The sequence below is a fragment of the Barbus barbus genome (genome assembly GCF_936440315.1).
Source record: "Barbus barbus genome assembly, chromosome: 18".
NCBI classification, from domain to species: Eukaryota; Metazoa; Chordata; class Actinopteri; order Cypriniformes; family Cyprinidae; genus Barbus; species Barbus barbus.
This window is the reverse complement of record NC_136746.1, coordinates 12,939,286-12,955,125: the sequence shown is the minus strand read 5'-3', so window position 1 is coordinate 12,955,125 and position 15,840 is coordinate 12,939,286. Positions and strand designations below refer to the sequence as shown.

Genomic DNA, 15,840 nt, shown 5'->3' with positions numbered 1-15,840 from the left:
TAAGCAAGCCAAAAGTCGACAGTGGCAAGGAACCCAAACTCCATCAGATGACCGAATGGAGAAAAAACCCTTGGGAGAAATGATGTTTAGTTTAGGGATCAGTTCTCCTCTGGCCAACAAATGAACATGGTGTGATTATGATTCAGACTGCATCACAATTTAGTGTGAAATATACAGAAGGCCTACAAGTAGCTGGAGTTTTTAATCTCATTTAAATACTATCTAAAATCAGGTTTACATTTGTGGCAGAATGTGAGTGACCTTTAATGCATTTCCAGAAATAAAGTCTCTCCAACATCTGTTGAGTGCCTTTTCACTTTACTTTTTATTAGATTAGATTTTAAGATTTTATAATATAATTATGATTTGTTTTGTTTTATTATAGTAAAAGTGTAGTAAAACAGCATTAAAGCAGTTGTTTTGTCTCTCTATCAGACTTCAGTTCTGTGTATCAGAAGCACCTCGCTACAGATCAGCACCTCACAGCGTTTCCTCTCATTTTCCTCATCTCAGCGGGTTGAATACGATATCCGTGAAGTCTTTTACATCTCTTTAAAATCATAACTAAAGATATATGAGGACATTAGATGGTATACTCACCGCTAAACTGGATGACTCGACTAGTCAACGCTCCAACTCGCCTGATGAACTTCTCTTCCGGAAAGCATTTCTTTTCTTTTGTCACACTTGTGAATGGCCTTGGGGTGTAATGTTGTTATGCCTTTGTGCTTTAATTGTGATAGTTCACATATGAACGATGTTGTCAAACCAAAATGTATTTTATACTTTTATATCCATCCTGCAGTAGACACTACAGAAAAGTCGAGTAATCAGCTGCTGGAGAGACTCATTGTCAACGGCCGTTGGCCCGAAGGAAGATCTCACGTGCGGGCTATTAATCTACATGATTAAGCGGGTGAATTATTCCATATTCCATATTTTTGTACAAATATTTTATAGGAAGTCTACATTACAAAAAAATAAAATAAAAAAATAAATAAGCAAACACTTGCCAGATCTATTGTAACCATGGCATTTGCTACATGTTGCACAATACAGCATAACTGCAGTACAGAGCCTATACAAGAAGACTTTATTGGCAATGAAAAGAACCTCTTTGCCATTAAAGTGAAATTCCTGAACCTAATCATATGAGCTTTATTTATTTTTTTAAATGCTCATAAAAAATAAATAGGTAAAATAAATGTAATCAGACAGACTAAGAAGTTTTTGCATCTGAAATCTTCACCTGCATTTCAGCGTATCACTGAACTGCAGTTATATTGTATGTGTACTTTATTATACTGCAAATCTACGGTTGCACTTCGTTGTACTTCAGTTTTACTGCTGTTGAACTTTAATGAACTGCAATTATATACTTAATTGTACTGCAAATGTCCAGTTGTACTTCTTTGTACTGCAGTTATACTTCAATGTACTGCAGTAATGTTTTACTGTTTACATCAAGTGACAAACCAACACATTAGTAATATGTACAGAAGCAAATAAAAAGGGTTTAAAATGAAACATTATCTACTGATTAACTGATTTCTTATTGTATTCTATGAACTTTGATAATTTTATCCTCTTGGTAGTCAAAAACTCACCACACAAAACATGTTGAGGCCGGCACAAACCGCTTATCCTTGTTGTAAGTGAACATGCAGTATTTGCAAACATGTTAGCATCTGGCTAATTAGCCTAGCTTTTACAGAAGAGTTTGACTGGACAAATGGCCTTTAAACCATACGTCAATAACTAAAGACCGATATTAAAAGTATTTTCCCTACCCTTAAAACAGTTAACAAGCCTAACTGGCTATCCTATCTAAACACAACACATTTATTCACATTTTATTTTATTAACTGCATTTAGCATTTTTGCTTTTTTTCCCCTCAGAACAACCCTGACATTTTTGAGTCACACCACAACAGTTAACACACATACCTATTGTATAGAGACCTACGCACCCGAACAGAATAATTCATATGAAAGGTAATTCATATAATTCTCACAGGAATGGAGGATTTACACAAAGGCTATAATTTGCATAGAGTTCATTTGTGTTTGTCATACACAAAATATACAGTAGAGAGAGTCCTCGTAGATCAAAAGCAGCCTAGAGCTGCACACACACACACTCCGGCAGCTTGACTTCATCATTTTGCCAGTCATTTCTGCGCTCCGTGACAACAGTCTCCATATGTTTGTCTGCTCTCAGCCCGTGATCCGACACCTTCCATTGACAGAGAGACAGAGTGGAGGATGAAGAGAGAGCGATTGTTGTATGCGGGAGTGCAATTAAAAATTAATGCGCACAAAACTGCTAGTATGAGCCGCGGCGGGGACAAAGCCCCAGTGACAGGTAGCTATTTGGCTGTACATTGGGCTAGTGGAAAGAAAGGCAAAAAACCAGAGGGATGAAGAGAAGAGATGGGCGCTCTCTCTAAATGGACTTTTTTTTGTTTTGCTTTATCCTCCTCTTTTTCTCTTTTTGGTGAGTGCCTGATAACAGGTCTGGAAGATAGCGAGAGGGTGACAGTCCTTGATGACATACAAGAATAAGCGCACATGTCGACACACACACAGACACGCGCACAAACATTCTACACACACATACACATACAAATTAACTCCAGTTTTTAATTTAGAGGTCTGAATATGCACAGACGCAACACAGACCAAATCACAACAGATCACAGGTCTTAACATCCTCCATACAGACACACACACACACACACACACACACAAAGACTCCTACAGAAGCATTGGCCCAAGGGCGCAAATCCCTGCTCTGTCTCTATATGCCCAGTTGACCTTCAGCTTGCCGCTGTGTGATCGATAAGCCTCTCTTCCCTCTTCTGCCTCTTGAATGTAAAAACAGGAAATCAAAGGGTTGTGTACCGCCTTGAGTGCAAATCAAAAAGTGCCCCTTGCTTCTCTGTCATATGGCCAAAGTGAGAGAGAGAGTGGGAGAAGAGAGAGGGAGAAGGGGGGCTCACGTAAACATGTGACGTTTCTTCAGGCAATAGTAGGCCATCACCTCTTCAGAAGGCCAGACACCTGAAAGAGAAAGAGAGAGCAGTTAGAAGAAGTGTATGAAGTGTGCTGGTACTTACTGGTGCACCATAATGTCGAGTTTGTTTACAGTACAGGAATACACAGTTTTCACTATCATATTAAATTTAGTGCACATTACAGCATAATCTGGCCATGAGTCGTCCATTTAGATATGAGGGGGCATCTGACTGACATATTTAAACCACCAATCATAGCTCATGTGATTTGCTGTGATGCTTATGGGTGGAAAATAGATTTGCAGTAAAAGTGATAGTTTGGCAAACATACAGTATACTACAACTCAGAAATGGGCTCATTATTTTTTTAAGGCTCCATTTATTTGATCAAAAATACAGTAAAAACAGTAATATAGCTAAATATTTTTACAATTTAAATTAAAAGTTTCTATTTTAATATTTAAAAGAAAAATGTAATGAATTCCTTTGATGGCAGACTGCAGTCTTCATCATGATCTCATATGCTGATTTGTTGCTCAAGAAACATTTCTTATTATTATCAATGTTGAAAACAGTTGCATTGCTTAATATTTTTGTCAAAACTGTCATATATTCTTTGATGAAAGTACAAATGATTAAAGTACAAATCTTTTGTAACATTATACTTTTACATAACACTTCAATGCATTTTTTGCTGATTAAAAGTAATATTTTCTCTGATCGCCCTATATACATAATTGTCACTACATTTTTTCATTCGCTTTATTCAACATTTAGTTTTTTCACCAGATTAACATTTGTTTACTGTTAAATTAGTGATATAATATAATAAATAATATTTTATTAACATAAATATAATTGTATATAACTACAAATATATTATATATATATATATATATATATATATATATATATATATATATATATATATATATATATATATATATATATATATATATATATATATATACACACACACACAACACATGACACAACAAGCCTACATGGCAACCTTCACATGATGCAACAAAGACAGTGTCTCACTCTCTTTTACACTGGTGCTTTCTCTCTGTTCATGAAGAACGCTCCATGCTCGCTACAGTTCGCTTCCAACACACACACACACACACACACACACACACACACACACAAGATTCTGGCTACTTAGGCTTGTAAGCTGTGCACAGAGTGAGTGGGGGTCCAGCGAACGATTATCACAAGAAGCAGGCTGGTGGTCTTATCACCCACTGTCAGCCTCTGCTCCTTCTGCTAGCTCCAGCAAGAGCCATAAAGCTGCTATTGTCTCTCAGAGACACACATGCAGCTGAGGAAAATAGTCATTTCAATAAACTTAGGCCCCTGAGCTGTCTGCCTTTGATGGGAGCTCTTATATGTTTGGATTTGTGTGTGTAACTTTACTTTTGTTTGCAACGTATCTTCATGTAAAAATTTGTGAAGTGTTTTAAAAGAAAGACGAAAGAAAAAGTGTTTTTGGTGTGTGTGAGTGACTGGGTCATTCTAAGAAATGCTTGTACCTTTCTGTAAGATTTTAACCATTCTGTCAGACAAAAAAAATGTGTTTAAATATTAAAAACTTCAAATATTCAAAATTAAAGGAATAACCTAGTTCACCCAACAATAAACATTCTGTCATCATTTATTCACCCTCATGTCACTTCAAATATGTAAAAAAAAATTAAGATATGGAACACAAAAGAAGATATTTCAAAGAATGTTGGGACTGTATGGATAAAAACCCATATGCAGCATTAAAATATCTTCTATGTTCCGTAGAAGAAAAATTCATAAAGGTTTTATTTTTATTTTTAGGGATATATACCTTTGATTAACAGATAATGTCATATATATATATAAAATGAATTTAATGTCATAATATTAAAATGCTTAAAAATGACAACAATGTTAACATTTCATTCCCAGCATTATGCTACAAGGTCCTTCTTTTAATATCAATATTATATATATATTAATAATTTAATATCAATATTTGCACAAATATACACTTTTTAATTATCACAAGGTTGAAGGTAACAGGGTTGACATTTTAACAGCATCCCCTACTGATAAGCATAGGAAATGTAGGATAACATTATAAAAAGAGGAGACTTTAAATTGTCCTGAAAGGATTTATGTCTGGAAAATGATGAAAAATTATGTCATTATGACAGTTTTTTTATATTATTATTTATGCAAGAGTTTATTACTGAGAAAGGGAAAAATATTACAGTAACAGTTCAAGTGCAACCTAACTTTTCATAACTTCAAGAGTTTTTTAAATGATACATAATATCAACTAAAATAAAAATATAGTAATGGCAATAATAATAATTGTAATAATAATAATGATGACGGTGATGATGATGATGATGATGAAGATGATAATAATAATAATAATAGAGAGAGAGGAAAATGTCAAAATGCTAGCATTTATTTCACTATAGTTATTACTAAAAATAAGATAATTATGGATAAAACAGCAAGGAGGTAACGGAGAAGTTAAAAACACAATATGGTGAAAGAAAAGGAATTTTAAAAAAATCTAATAAAATTAATGGATTTATCAAAAAAAAAAAAAAAAATTGTATTAAAAGAATGTCTAAATTACAATAAAGCTCATCAACTATTCTGTTATCCCTAAAGTTATTTTTCACATAAGAGTATGAGGGACACCAATGTTTTGCAGGATGACCCTGCTAATGTTTTTTGTTCAGTGCATGCAAGAACGACAGAAATACAGACGGTTAGATAGAGAGGGTGAGAAAATGTGTGTGTGAGCGTTTGTAAGACAGAGTCGATATAATAAGCAGCTTATGACCTGCCTTTCAGGAAGGCCTGTTAAAGCCGGTCTCTCTCAACCTCTCTGCACCATCAGCTTGAGATTAACTCACCCAAGCAAGATTTAATAATGTCTATTGATAAAACGTCAACATATGCCTCTGCCATTAAAAGGCGGCAGGACCTGCTTGCTATTCCACTTGCTGATGAACCATATGACATTTTGAGAGGCTAGTGTAAGATTCATCACATAAGGATTGTAGCTAGACAGAAAAACCCCCAACTCATGACACTTAGAGGTCACAACAACAACTTCTAGGCCCATCCAGGAGGCCCTCTTGGGCCGATTAATTCGGCTGCTTGTAATCTCTGAAGTCCCAGCCTCCTCTATGACTTATATGACTGGAAATGGAAAAATCCAATAACTGTGAGTTTGAATGATGGGCTACATCTTATCGCTCTGCATTTTGATAAAACTAGAACTATGCTCAAGAAAAGTGTAATAGAGGCTTGCGGTGTCTTCATTTATTAACTGCTGTACTGTTACATACATCAAAGAACATTTCTAGCAAAAGCGTTTGAGGTTTCTTAAACTCTTACAAATGGCTTAATGTCATTCTCATAAGTTAGACGTTTTTAAAAATGACATTTGAAATGGATTGATTCAGCAATTGTACAAAAGCTGAGATAACACAGGGGCTGCTTAATAAGGGCAGGAGTTTTTCTGCTTTTAGAGGTCCTTTCAATAATGATACGCTGAGATACAATTATGGCAATAGGTGGATTTCTTTTCCTACTCTCAGCTGAACCCATGAAGAAATACAGTATTCCTTTAAACCCGTCCCTTATTTTTATTCACTGTGTTGAATAGCGAAAATGCACTACCTTCAAAAATACGGTTGAAAAATTGCAGTAAATGTGCAACAAAAAAATAAAAAATAATTACTTCTTGTGAAACTGCTTTGAACCGGTCAAAAGTGCTATACAAATAAGCATGACTATGAAACACTATGTTATGCAACAATCATCCGACAATACATAAGCATAATTGCACAATACATTTCTGGGAATATTTCGTAAAAATTTAGGCACGTTTATAATTATTTCCAGGAATATTCAATTTGGCACACCTAAACATTCAGAAATTAAGACACATTTTGCCAGCGTATTGAATGTGCAGGTTTTTGCTTAATGTTTTTGTCATGACATCAATAGTTTTTGATAGTGTTGTCTGAATTTGCATGCAGTCAAATAAAACGGGTTTGTATAATGAGATTTTATAGTTATCAAAGTTTTGTTGACCATGTAAATATGCACAACCAGATTTTTTTTTTTTCGGCAAGCATGCCCTAAATTGATCAAATGTGTAAAAGCGATTCTTTTGAACTTTCTATTAATCAAAGAATACTGAAAAAAAAAGTGTATCACAGTTTCCACAAAAGTATTTAGAATATAAAAACTGTTTGAAGAAATGTTTCTTGAGCACCAAATCAGCATAATAAAAGAATTTCTGAAGGATCATAAGACACTAAAGACTGGAGTAACTACTTCTAATAAATTCAGCTTTACATTTTAAAATATATTCAAATAGAAAACATTTAATATTTTAATATTTCACAATATAACTGTTTTTACTGTATTTTTGATCAAATAAATGCAGCCTTGATGAGCAAAAGGGACTTTCAAGAACATCAAAAAAGTCCTACCCACCCCAAACTTTTGAACGGTAGTTTAAGTACATTTAGTAAAACATTACAGGCATAAAACAAATTGTGTGTGTATGTAAAGTGTATGTAAAGGTGTGAGTTTTATTTTGGCTGGGAGTCGAGATGCACATGCCATGAGGTGATGGCAGATAAAAGCTCTTCCTGGAGATAATGCAATCACTTCTCACCTTCAATTACCAAATGAGACACAGAGCCATCTCTGCTACACTCTTTACCTCTGTTTACTTATCTGCAAACCTTTGTGCTTTCTTTTTTCACTTCTTTCCTCAAATTTGATGTAAAACCCATAACAAGTGCTAAAACGTAGATTAAATAGCAGCTCACTATGCTAGCTGAATAGCAAAAAACAAACTAGGCATTTGGTGCCTTGTTTTAGCTATACTGTCCTCTACTGAACATAAAGGTGAAGTGTCTTAACATAGCTAGGGTTAGAAAGGGCTAGAAAAGAGTCAATACTTTTGTGATTTTTCTAAGTGGCGAAGAAATTTGCCACTATCACTTCGCTGTTGTGGTCCTCCTGGAAACAGCCCATGTGTAGGTGAACTCTTAACCTTGTGAACTTTGGAAAAGTGCAGCGCCTGGCTAATCCCGGTGGAAATGCCAGACACTAATCAGATGAGCCGGGATGAGACGCACAGATGCCGTCCGGCACTTACTTACTTACACACTATAGCCACAGTGCTCTGGAGTGGCTTGTTTGCTTGCATATGTAAGTAGAGACCCTCAACGTCATGGGTTTAAACAGAACAATGAACAAGTCAAACAATCAGTTTACCATGCCACTTTATGAGCTGTTAGATACTGAGGTCACAGATTAACATGCCATTCAGCTTTAGCCACAAACCTATAATGAATTAATCATCATGACATTAAAAATATAAGATACAGGAAAGATAAACAAAAAAGAGAAAGTCGTGTGTTCCTTCCTCCATTTCAGGACGTGGGGCGGCCCTGAGCTTTCTCCAGATGATCTCCACATTACCGCCGGCCTCTGATAATTCCTAAGCCTCCTCCATTTCAGATCCAATAACGGATAAGAGCGCATTTCAGTATGATCAACTGCAATCTGTTCCCTCACACCGCTACTTTACTCCAACTCAGGATTACTGAACACACATACACTCACTCACTCTCTATCACAAGTACACCCACAGACAACCAAAGTCACTGCGTGACGTCTCAGAGAGGACGGAAGAGTTGGGGTCTGAAGCAATCAGAGGTGCAATCTTGTCTCCAACATGGAGTACAGTCCCTGAGAGAGCTCAACAAAAGGATGTAGAAACCAATCATGGTTGTTTAATTTGTATTACAGAAACTTCTCATGATACAGATTTGAGAAGCTTAATGTTCTAAATGAGATCTTATTCAGTATGGTTACTAAACAGATATGATACAGATATGATTCTGAGTTACAAAGGGTGTCACAGATGGGCACTTTGTTGATTATAAAGTTACGCAGCAATTTTGTTTTGATGCGCAATACTAGGTCGTGTCCATCACACAGTGCCCACTCACTAGTGTTCTGGTTCCACAACTTTTTTTTTGTAATTAATTTTTTCACATGAGGATTTAAAAAAAAAAAAAAAGTCTTCGTTCAAGAGCTGCAAGCCTTCAACCAAACTAACCAGCTACAAGGCGAATCACAACATTACAAACTTTGCAAAAAGGTATTTGAAAATCTTAAAAAGACAAAAAGACAAAACACAAAGATACAAGAGTGTGTACTTTAAAGGGGGTCATGCACTGAGAAATCTAAATTCCCTTGATCGTCTGATTTATACGAGGTCATTGTGCTATAAAACATCCTGTAAGTTTAAGAACTCGAAACTTTCTTGTTAGTCTAAAAACAGCTTATATTGAAGCCAATCTGTCAAAATGGCAGGTTGTGGAATGTGCCACTTTATGATGTAATAGTGTGGCGAAACAACGCCTCCACAGCAGAAGATCAACACCTGCTGCTACAGCACTGCCTGTTTAGCCTTGCCCACCGATTTGTGCATGTAGTGTAAATAATGCGAAAGGCAAACTCAGGTCTACAAAGAAATCAAACAATAAACTTTATTTGATGATGAAGTGCCAGACTGTGTCAGTAAGAACTTGGTTCTTTGTTCACTTAATTTTACCCTGGATTAGTTTACAAACAAGGCACAACAGTTCTGCTGTCGTGTCTCTTTATGTCACTGCTCTGACATATCAGCTGTCTTGTAATGGCTTTAAATCAGGGATCTCCAACCCTGCTTCTGGAAAGCTACCGTTCTGCAGACTTCAGCTCCAAACCTGCTGCAACACACCTGTCTGTAATTATCAAGTAGCCCTGAACACCTTGATTAGCTATTTAAAATGTATTACTGTCAGTCTTTTGTTTTTCTTAAATTCGGATATTACATAATGTGATGCTGTTTTTGCACTCATGCCAGACTTATTAGTCATCCTGTTATGAATAACCTTTGGATTTGCGTCCATCAAGTTTCCAAAAACAAAGTTAAAATTTTAAGCCACCTACATCTATATATCTATATATATATATATATATATATATATATATATATATATATATATATATATATATATATATATATATATATATAGTTACTGTCTTATGAAATTACTCATACCATGATGTATTTGGACATACCGCCCACCCTAAAATACTCGGTTCACATTCGACAAGCTTAATCTTTTACAACGCAAACCCACACAGGCATTCATACACACACACACACACACACACACCCCTCAGCAATTTTCAGTGAACACACTGAGCAACAAAAAAGGAAGCCTCCAACCACACAGCTCCAGCACACTGAAATGACAGAATACAGGGGGAAAAAGCCTTTCCGTCTTGCCCAGCTGCGCACACTAGTGTGTTTTCAAAGCTGCAACACTGTGCCTCGGGTAGATAAGGCTGCCCTCATCTCTTGGTAAACAACTTTTTTGGATTAGGGGTGGCGGTGTATAATGAGGGGAGAAGAGCCATCGCTGCATTGTCACCGGCGTGCGCGGGGGCCGGAGCAACTCTTTGCTCTGCTATTTATCCGGTGGCCTGATAGCTTACTTATCTGTGAGAGAAAATGCCAAAGCTGGCGGAATCTCATCTTCGCAGCGGCATGGCGCTGACGGCAGACTAATAGATATATCAGCACGCGGGTGTGGGGCTAAGCCGGTCAAATGAGCGGGTGCAGGCCGTAGCTGATTGATTAGCATAGGCTGGAACGGCGCAGGTCGTTGACAACCCCAGATTACAGCCACCGCGCAAACCTAAATTGCTTACTTCTTTCTGCTGCACCGTGGAACAAGGGCCCACCAAATTACAGCCCTGTCACCTGAACAAGGTCTATTTGGGGAATGTTAATGCATATAAACAATTAAAGCGGGGGGGGGGGGGGGGGGGGGGGGGGGTAGGGATGAATAGAGAGAGAAGGAGAGGGGAAGAGTTAGATGAGGAAATAAAGAGAGGTGAAGAGATGGGTGATTAGATTGCAAACGTATATAGCAAACGTACTTGCTAACAAAATATCTCTTCTTCTAGGCGCAGATTGTTCCTTTGTGAGAAATTAATTGTTTTAGTGCATGTGGGTAATTACCTCTGAGCGTGTAACCACTTTTTTTGAGGTTATTGCCAAGGCTAATATATATACATCTTTTAATTATCGGCTGATATTTTTTCTGTTTGGACAATGTGTCAGAAGCAGGGACTTTTATTTTGGAAATGCTGTGTGCAAGAACACATTAAGCTCCCGTTCTTCATCTTCATTAGTTTACTTTCTTGGCGACAAGTCATTGATTTCAAAATATGCTGTGCTATATGCATTTAGTTGCTATGTCATATTTACATCATATTCATTGTGTGCTAAATGCTCAAATTAGCGCTAACTTGTCTTTATTGGAAAAGTATTAATATTTTTTACAATTTCTTTATTTGTGAAAAATACTATAACAGAATTACAGAAATTACAGTTTTTTTTTTCAATTTCAAACTTTTTTCATATTCATTTTAAAATTATCCTAAATATTATGTAAAATAAAATACATTTCATATCAGCAATTGTTATGCATGTGCTTTTACTATCGTTCAGTTAAATTTTGTGATGTCATATGTAGAGCTTTATATCAGCTATCAGCCACCTTGCTTTCTAAAATATCAGCATCCATATCTGTCAACCCCCAATAATGACCAGCCACCAGGAATAAAAGGTCTTTGAACAAAAATTGCTTAGCAAAATTATTCATTAGCAGTTCATTAAAAGTTCCTATCATAAATGTATTGAAAACAACAGAGTTATCAGAAGAAAATAGTGTCAGTGCGGCCCACTACCCTTGTTATATAGCATCACAACACTCTTGTTGGCAGCTATCTTAACCTATATTACTGCATGGCCCTGTAGGGGATACAGGAACAGCACTGTGAGAAAATGTGTGTGCTCAGTGGGTGATAATGTGTGAACAGTTATCCACTGCTGCAGGTGGGTGTGTGTGTGTGTGTGTGTGTGTGTGAGAGATTTAATGTGTACAGGTGAGAATGTGTTAACAGCTATAACAATGGACAGGCCAGAGCCAGACACACACACACAGATGCATCTCAAGGGCAGCATTGTCTATCATAAAGACGGAATTTACTTCTGAACTGTAACCATGACAACGTGTCATCATGGTGTCATTCTTCTGACAGGTACTGCAACCAGTTTTTGACCCTATCAGTGAATCTTAAAGCTCTTTATTGATTGATTCATATAATAAATATATTACTTGAGGTTGAGGATTAAACATTTTCTGATCATTTATTCACCCCTATGTCATCCAAGATCTTCATGTCTTTCTTTCCTCAGCCAAAAATAAATAATTTTTGGAGGAAAAGATTCCAGAACTTTTTCTTCATGTGGACTTCAATCGGGATCAACAGTTTGAAGGTCCAAATTACAATTTCAATGCAGCTTCAAAGGACTCTACACAATTTCAACCGAGGAATGAGGGTCTTATCTGGCGAAAGTTGGTCATGTTCTAAAAAAAGAAAAACTGATGTACTTTTTAACCACAAATGCTCGTCTAGCACTAGCTCTGTGATGCGCATCCACAACCTCTCGCATTCCAGAGTGACGTTGGAAAGGTCATGTGTGATGTAGGCAGAAGTAGTACTAAACTACATCTGATTTCCTCCTCCAACTTCAAAATATTCCGACATCATTTTACCTTTTTTTGTAAAGGGTTACATATTTAGTCTTTACACGTTCTCTTTGTAAACGCTGGGTCAGTATAAGCCTACATCATGCGGAACCTTCCAATGTGACTACGTAATGCGAAGTAATTTATCGTACTTATGGTATGAAAAACACAAGGGTTTTTTCTTTCTTATTTCTTTATAAAGTAATTTTTTTTTAAATAAATAATATATACATACACACATATGAAGAGTTCAGATGTAAAACCCTTTAAATCTTCTTAAAGACTTATTTTCTTTTAAATGAGCATTTTTTATCAGGCTCTTATGATCAGGTTCAGTAGTTTCATTTTAAAGGTAATGATAAGGTAATAATTAGTTAGTGAATAACATAACTTTTTTTTCAAAAATATCACTTTAGACAAACCATTGATTTTTAACAAGTTTCTTTTGCGTCAAAACCAGCTAAATCCACTTGTGCTTGCGCAAAACCTCTAAATCCACCTCTTTGGGACAAGACAGTAAATAGCTGAAAAATCACTAAAGATAGAAACCCTGTCTGAATACAGGCAAAAACCCCCCCAAAATATAAAAAACAAAACAAAAGATTCATAATGGCACAAAATGGCAGCATATTTATTTTAACAACAAAAAACAGACGTTACACAAACAAGCCAACATTAAAAATGCATACATCTGGCATAACATCCATATGAGACAGAAGAATGGCATCTTGTTTGACTTTGTTGTTAGTGAAATAGAGCTGTTGTTTGATGTATAATAAATCAGATTCCTTCAACGTAACGGCACTGCATGAAAAACTGTTATGAGTGCATGCTACACTTGTGACTGAGCCATTTCCACTGTATCAACTTTCTTTTGCCTTATAACAGGCAGAGTTTTGAGGTAAATAATGTTTTCTTCTGCTATTCAATGTCAGTGGGACAGGCTCATCTATTTCATCGTACTCCATGTTTTATGTTAAAAATCTGAATCTGAATCTAAAATGATCTCCACAGAAAAACCAGCTCCTCAGCGCGCCGTTATCTTGAAACCGCTCGGAATCATGTGATTCGATTCTCGCCTTCTGATTGGTTCTCGGAACATAGCGGCTTTTGCTGCCAAAGGGAAGTGGCGTTTAGAGGCTTTTGCCAACAAACCGATGCTGGGATTTAGAGGATTTGAAGCAAAAATATTTGTTGAACGTGTATTATGTGCCGTAAGCATTCGCTCAATGTCATTATCTCACTTTTGACGGAGGTGGCGTTTAGCGGCTTTTGCATCTGAACTCTTCATATACACACACAAAATTCAATCTAATTAAATATTTCAGCACAAAATATTATCAGCATGTTAATTTAATAAATCAATAAGTAAAAGTATATACACATTTATTAATAAATAAAAACAAACAAATCAAAATGTATTTAATTATTCTTTTATTTAATTAGTGTGCTGACAACATACTTTAACTGTCTTGTTGTTACTAAAACTTTCTTAAAAAAGTTTGCAACAAAGTTCGCAACACTGAATGTAGTTAAAACTACATTTACATAATCTAATGAGCTAAAAGAAAACGGGACAGAGAGTTGTTAAATGAAAAATAAGCAACAGACAAGAGATAAGTGGCTCCAGTGTGTGATTGAGTTGAGTGAGTCAGTGATTTGCGTTTCACTGTCTGTGGAGGAGCATTAAGGTCACAGAGCATTCCTTAGAGCACATATGCTGGCTGTACCCTCAACACTGCATACAGCAAGGGCCACTGCATTTCCTCTGTATCTCTCTCTCTGACTCTCTCTCTCTGTCTGAGAACGGACAAGCAGGGCGCCTGCAGGCTGTGCTTTGCGTTGCCGCTTTTCACTCTAAACGGAGATGAGTGCGGTGATATCCCCGGGCCAGCTCAGGGGGCCTCTATCTAAACCGAAATGATTTTTAGCACGCCGACTCAAGCACTTCCCAGTAGCAATGTCAACCCACTGCCAGCGTCTCTTTTTCTACTTCCTTCTCTCTCTTTCCGTGTGTGTGCGTGTGTGTGGATTTGTGTGGGGAGAGAGAAAAGCAGTACAGACAGGGGGAAGTTAAAAAGCTTAGCAGCGAGGGTCAGCTCTCAACACAAGGGCTTATCGTTTTTCTGTCGCTCCCCCGCCGGCAAAAGAAGGGACCTTTTTTTTCTCTTCCTCTTTCAGGTGAAAAGCTTACTACTTCCCTTGCTCTCTCTCTCTCTCTCTCTCGTTTTCTCTGGTGCACACCCTGGCTCCTTTTCACATCTTGATGCCTTTTAAATGTCACTTATTTTACATGAGGTACTTTGTGGAGACGGGGAATCAGGAGCAATCAGGGCTATTATCCCTGTGGGGCAATGTCGGGTCCAGATGCATTACGACACCCTTCCTCCGGCTGGCCACTGCTGCAGTGTGCCACTTCTCGGGGAATTAAGTGACATTATGGGGGAAGTGACTGTGATGGGAACAGCATGGGCAGTGCAGGTAGAACGCTACTCTCTCTCGGCCTTAAGTGAGACCTCACCAGGGCCTAATCAGAGAGAAAGCCCTGGACAAAGCAAAGCTCCGGACACGGCAAACCCTAGCCCACCAGGGGAGAGCCAAGCCATTTAGAGCCACCTGTGTGCATGCGCGCGCACACACACTTTTGAGTTGACACCTCTTCTAACTTCCCTCCCACTCTTTATGTAATTCATATATTAATAAGTACATTGCAATATGTGATACCATGTTTTAAGGGGTGCCATTATTTTGATGAGGCACCAGTGGCAGTCTAGTCTAAATGATCTTACCCTATGTGAGATAATAATGACAAAAATTATATTTTAAAAAAGTAAATATTTTAAAATAAATTTTATTGTAACAATGCAACAATCAATATGCTGTTAATTATTTAGCTTTTTTTCCTTTACTGTCATTCTTTTTTATTTTTGTTATTGTTCATTAATCTTAATTTCTTAATTTTTGTTTTATCTTCTCTGTAGTTCTCTGCCATGCATTTTTTGTAAAAAGGCACAAATGGAAGTTGTGGGTTACTTGGTAACAAAATAAAATGAAATAAAATTAAAATAATTAAAAAATGATAAATAGAATGTGCATATGTAAAATGTAATACTATATGCTGTCAATTTTTTTTTCAGTCT

General features: G+C 36.8%; 1 protein-coding gene across 1 annotated transcript in view; it reads right to left on the bottom strand.

The window, feature by feature from the left end:
- camkmt (calmodulin-lysine N-methyltransferase) overlaps positions 1–15,840 on the bottom strand; it is a 124,314-nt gene that overhangs the window by 44,728 nt on the left and 63,746 nt on the right. The window contains exon 4 of the mRNA XM_079440106.1: positions 3,003–3,063. Within this exon, the coding sequence (XP_079296232.1) occupies positions 3,003–3,063 (61 nt within the window). The remainder of the gene's footprint in view (positions 1–3,002; positions 3,064–15,840) is intronic.